The sequence below is a fragment of the Chiloscyllium plagiosum genome, chromosome 25 (genome assembly GCF_004010195.1).
Source record: "Chiloscyllium plagiosum isolate BGI_BamShark_2017 chromosome 25, ASM401019v2, whole genome shotgun sequence".
Lineage (NCBI taxonomy): Eukaryota > Metazoa > Chordata > Chondrichthyes > Orectolobiformes > Hemiscylliidae > Chiloscyllium > Chiloscyllium plagiosum.
The window spans coordinates 15,733,463-15,739,462 of NC_057734.1; the positions used below are offsets into that span (position 1 = coordinate 15,733,463).

General features: G+C 39.5%; 1 protein-coding gene across 1 annotated transcript in view; it reads left to right on the forward strand.

Annotated features, from left to right (window-relative positions):
* The window catches only part of pxmp2 (peroxisomal membrane protein 2), a 46,352-nt gene extending 42,509 nt beyond the window's left edge, over window positions 1-3,843 (forward strand). The window contains exon 5 of the mRNA XM_043715582.1: window positions 1,724-3,843. Coding sequence (XP_043571517.1) covers window positions 1,724-1,792 — 69 coding nt within the window. The 3' untranslated portion in view covers window positions 1,793-3,843. The remainder of the gene's footprint in view (window positions 1-1,723) is intronic.
* Window positions 3,844-6,000: the final 2,157 nt, after the last annotated feature.

Consider the following 6,000-nt stretch of genomic DNA (forward strand, 5'->3'; position numbering starts at 1 on the left):
GGAGCTCATCATGGGGTTGGACTGATTTAATTTGACTATACCAAGGAGTGGAATGGAGTTAATAACCAGGGACTGGAGTTTGGAGTGGAATGGAAAACAATGATTTCAGTCTTGCAATGTTTAATTGGAGGCAGTTTCTGAACATCCAGTACTGGATGCCAAATATGCAAATCTGATAATTTAGCAATAATGATTGAGATGCTGATGGGGTAGTGCTAGATGTTGCCACATCAATGAAATTATTGATGTTTTAGAGTGATGTTACTAAGAGAGAGTGCGCAGATGCAAAATAAGAGGGGACAAAAATAATTTCTTGATGGGGGCGGAGATGATAGTTTTGAAATGAGAAGAAAGCCATTGCAAGTGTTTTTTGTCTATAATTGAATGATAAGAATAGAACCAACCAGCTGGATGACAATGGAGAAGCATGGGAAGAGACTGGTGTGGTCAATCATGTCAGTTGTTACAGTTATCAACTCAAGAAGAATGAGGAATGTTAGTTTACCTTTACTTTGCCATGTAGAGTTTTATTATAATTCTATCATCCCCATCCAGATATAGTACACACAGAGCACTGACCCATTACCCCCCCCCCCCCCCCCCCCCCCCGCCCACCCCTAATGGAATGTCCTGGACCACTAAAAACTCTGGGAAATTGGCCACAACTTTCAAAGGCTCCAGGACCCTGTGGTATTTCAAACACTTTTAATTCAAACAGATCCATTTTTTGTCTTCTATCATGATGTGCCTTACTCTCTGGATTCTATTTAGTTTGCTTGCAGAGAACTAGAGGGTTCTTATACTTATTGAATACAGTACATTAACAATCTATTCCAGAAGGTGCCAAATCTGTTGAAAGAAATGCTTCCTGATATTTAATTCTGATTCTTTGTCCATTGTCATCTTGTCCTATATGGAAAACAGGATTATAATTGAATGTTTATAAATTGGTTAAGTCAATACCAGACCATGGGGCTTCTTGCTCAGTAGAGAGGAATGACTAGTGGTAGTTTAATCTGATGGTTTACCAAGCCTCAGATGAGGGGAGAGATGGAGAAGGAGAGTCCCTCTTATTTATAAGTAAAGATGTTAGAATTTATTGATTCAGATGTAAGTGTTAATTTACTTTCCAAACATTTTATCACATTGTTTGTGCACCTTAATGATGAATAATTGATCTTCATAATCCCAAATTTGTCAGTAATCTTCAGTATCTTTCATGGTATGCACTTGTCTGGAGTTAACATGCAAAACCAAATAACTACATTTACCAGGCTTGGTCCCTAACCTGTATAGCACTCTGTAACCTATTGATTTAGCTTAAATTACCCAAAATGGATTAATCTCCTGGAATCTTTCTTGACTCACTTTGGGAATTGGGGAATATTTTTCCTAAGGTGATTAAATGAGTTGGAATCTGAAAAGCCTTTTGAATTTCTCTCCCCTGCCCACAACTACTCAGGTGAGAAGTTCTGCTTTCACCAGTTGTCCCTTCTGACAGATCAATAGGAAACAAATTGATTTTTTTTTTGTTTCTTGAGTGAATTATATACAAAACCCATTAAGGCAAAGCTTTCAACCCACAATGACATGGGAATAATGCTAGGCCAGTCATGGTATTAATCTGCTTCTAATTTAAATACTAATGACTAGACGATGAATATTGTGACTGTTGCAATGAAATTTCCTGTTAATTTTTGGATTTTTTTGTTTTTTTTTACAGTTCCGTGTGCTATTTGCTAATCTTGTGGCTCTTTTCTGGTATGCCTACCTGGCTTCAATCAAGAGATGATGCTATAACATTAATCTTGACCAGAACTTTCTGAGAATGATTTCTTCCACACTTTTATACTAAAAAAAGACTTTGGAAAGATAAATACAATGAATGAACTTTGGCCAAATCCTAAATCTAACATAATTTTCAGTGTTTTCACAAAATATCTAATGGGTAGCTTTTATGTTTGGAGAAGGAACTGTGAAATATGTCATGACAATAACAAGATGTAGAACAAGCCAGCCTGCAGAATTTACAAAACAGCTTATTTTTAGTGACTTTTAATGATTTAACATTTATTAATTGTATAATTTATTTTGTACATTGCATGTGATAAGTACAGTTGATCTTAGACTGCTGCTCAAAAAACTGCCAGACCAAAGCAAGATGGCCACCTGAAGTCAAAGTTTTGTTCCATCCTAACAGTTTTCACTGACGGTAATTAATATTGTAATCTTACTAAATGTGCTCAGGAATTTTGTTAGTGTTTCCAAATATATTGATCAATTACTTGCTCTGAGGTAGTTTCATTTCAAACATTTGATAGATTACATAATCAAAGTATGACATCTTTTGGCAAAGTGCAAGTTATGTTCAGTTTTTGGAGGGACTCAAGCCATGAGGTCCAGAGTGATTTCTTACTATATTTTTTTCAAAATAAACTGTTGTGCAAAAGGGTCACCGGAGCTGATTAGTTAACTCTGCTTTCTCTCTGCAGATTCTGCCAGACCTGCTGAATTTTCCCAACAATTTCTGATTTCTAGCAAGTGTAGTTCTTAGGTTTTTTTTTAATGCCTCATTAACTACTGACTCTACCACTGTGATGTACCTCACATCTCATTCTGGTCACATCTTGCCATGTGCTTTTTCCAGAACAACTCCCCACTTGGTGGATATCTGCTGAAAGGCTGATATTCCCCCCATGTCCATGTCATCTTTGAAAGGCCACTGTGCACCTGGTCAAGTATTGGCAGTCTGGTGTTTCCCTCAACCATGAACATGATGGCACAGCTGCCACAAAGCCATGCTTTTCATGGCACACGACTGACACTGCCTTGCAGGTACCACCCTATTCTCTCACCTCAGTTACCATTTAACCATCATGCCATACAGTTTACTATTCTTAGCACATCCTGTCAAAACACGATCTCTTAGTCACTGTTACTCTTTATCTGGTGACACCCACGTTGTCATATTCCATTAGGCGATCATCACAACTCCTGCAAGCAAATGGCTAATTCCAAATATGACCTTTTATTGATAGCCAGCAACTGAACAATCCAGAATTGCAGCCTGATCCAAACTATGAGCTGTATACCAATCCTTGTGTGCAAAGTAACCTTGTTGCAGCCTTTCAAAACTAATTGCCAGTGCATCCTGCAATAAGAATCTGTGTTCCTCAGCATCCTGCAAGTGAATTGGAGAAGTGCCATGGTGATCGTGGGGGTGTTGGCAAATGGCAGATGCCACTGTCTTTTGATAAGGGCTGTGTGGCTGGTGTCCATGAATTGTGTCCTGAGATGCTATTTAGTGCTGAGTAATAGGACTCCTTGCAGCCAATGGTGAGCTGAAGTTACTAGGTACCAGCTGTGATTTCCAAATTGAGATTTTGTTATGCCCAATTTGTGTGTTTGGTAAGATAGGAAACTGTACATACAAGCTATGGTTCCCCATAATTGGCAACTTGCAGCATGGCAAATGCATAAAAGATGCAGCTATTTGCTCCTAATGTCAAGATTGGCCTGTCACAAATCTCACCATTAGCCATGTTGCTCAGACCTCTATAAAATTCCACCCTGTATGTCTAAAACAAAAGTGCTATACTATAATTTGATTTATCATGTAGTACTGTTGCATATCATGGTATGTTGTAAAGAAATAGCCTACAATATACGTATACATTATAACACTGTATGAAATACCTGAATCATTGTCTTTTATTATGGATAAAGTAAATTTGTCCTGGAAAAATATTGTACGTGAGGCTTCAGTTACACTTGTGATAATGGTAAAGGATTTTTTAAAAGAAAGTACAATCACAAATTAATAAAATTAATTAAATTTCTACAGCCATGGATTTTTGAGAATTTGTATTTCATAAGGGTCTGTTTCAATGCTGTACATCTCTATGACTATGACTATAATTTCTCTGTTGTGCTAAGCAACTTTAAATGCAGTCAAAGTTATCGTGGTTGTGGGTATGTTTGCTGAGCTGGGAAGTTGAATTGCAGACATTTTGTCCCCTGTCTCGATGACATCTTCAGTGCTTTGGAGCCTCCTGTGAAGCGCTGCTGTACTGTATCTTCTGGAACTTATTTGGTTCCATTTCTGCTGCTTCTGGTTGCCAGCTCTGGTTGTTTGTTGTAGTGGCTGATATTATTGGGTCCAGGTCAATGTGCTTATTGATAGTCTGTGGATGTGTGCCATACTTCTAGGAATTCTCTGACTGTCCTCTGTTTAGCTTGTCCGATGGTCATTGTGTAGTCCCAGTCAAATTTGTGGTCCGTGTCAGCTGTGTGTATGGCTACTAGGGACAGTTGGTCGTGGCCTATAGTGACTAGTTGGTGTTCATGGATTGGATTGTTAGTTGTCTGCATGTTTGCCCGAAATAGTGTTTCATGCAGTCTTTGCATGGAATATTGTAATTACATTAGTCTTGCACATGATGGTTATCAGGTCTGTTGTCTGAGTGTGGCTGTCAGTTTATGGGCTGTCATGAATCCCAGTGGTCAGAGAAGTCTGGCTGTCAGTTCCGAGATTTTTTTTATGAAGATAGCGTGGCTAGTGTGTTGGGTCATGACATGTCCTCATCACATTGTTTGTTAGGCATCTGCGGCTGAAGTTGTGAGAATATCCATTCTTGGCAAAGAATCTGTAGAGGTTTTTCTTCCCTTTGTAGGCTGGGAGTGCTGCAGTGAGTTGTAACTCTTTTGAATAGGGTCCTAATTCAGCTTCTCGTATATGTTTGGGTGGTTGCTGTTGTAATTCGTGACCTGGTCAGTGTGTGTGGCTTTCCTGTACACTTCTGTGGTGTAGTCACTGCTCTGTGTTCTGAGTACCATCACACCCAGGAGTTGATGATTGGTTTTCCTCTTCTCTTGTAAATATGGTCCCTGTGAGTATGATGTTCCTTCAATTGACAAATCTCTAGGTAGAGAGACAATAACCAACTTCCTGGACAGGCCACACGACGGGGAACCTATCAACAAGGACTGCATGCTCAAAGTATGTGTTTGATGACACACTTCACATTCAACAACCAAATATATGAACAGATCAATGGAATGCCTATGGGCTCATCCATCTCTGGGCTCATAGCAGAAGCAGTGATGCAAAGATTGGAATAAATAGCCCTATCATAAATCCAACCCAAACTCTGGATCAGATACGTAGACAACATTTTTGTTATCATTAAGAGAACAGAAGTCGAGAATATACACCGGATTGTGGTGAAAGGGTTAAAATTGTGTCGCAATACATGTGTGAATCTAACCGAAAATGGAAGGTGTCGCTTAGTCCCGTGTGAATCTTATTACACACCTTCCCGTGTGAATCTTCTTATCTGTATGTGACCAGAATGGAATGTGTTTTTCAGCCTTGCTCTGCTGTTCACATGAATGTTTAGATCCCGAAAAGAGTATATCAGCTGGAAAAGTCTCCAGTTCGGTAGAGTCTGCTCCGGGGTTGCGTTTAACCGCCGAGCGTGGGTTGTTGGCAACCGCTCTACGAGAACTGACGGCTCCCAGTTCCGGTAACACGTAGAGTGAGTATAAACCAGACCCGTTGTAAGTACGAGACCTGGTTGTGGCGACGCTGCGGGGAATAAAACACTTATATTCTAGCAGACTCGCCTCTTGGCTGTTTGCTCTGTGTCAGACTACTTTCCTGCGAGCCTGGTCCTTGACCTTGAGAATTTTTTAAAACACACACTCAGATGACAAGCAACATGAGTTCGACTGGGACAACACTACTATTATAGGACAAGAGCTGAAAATGTGTTGCTGGAAAAGCGCAGCAGGTCAGGCAGCATCCAACGAACAGGAGAATCGACGTTTTGGGCATAAGCCCTTCTTCATTCAATGACTTCACAATCATTTTTTCTCATGGCTTAAAGATCACTGACAATATTTTAGTGTCATCCAAGTGAAAATTTGTTTGTATCTTCAGTAACAAATTCCAAATAAACAATTTGGTCAAACGTAGGACATAGAAATAACAAAAGACAA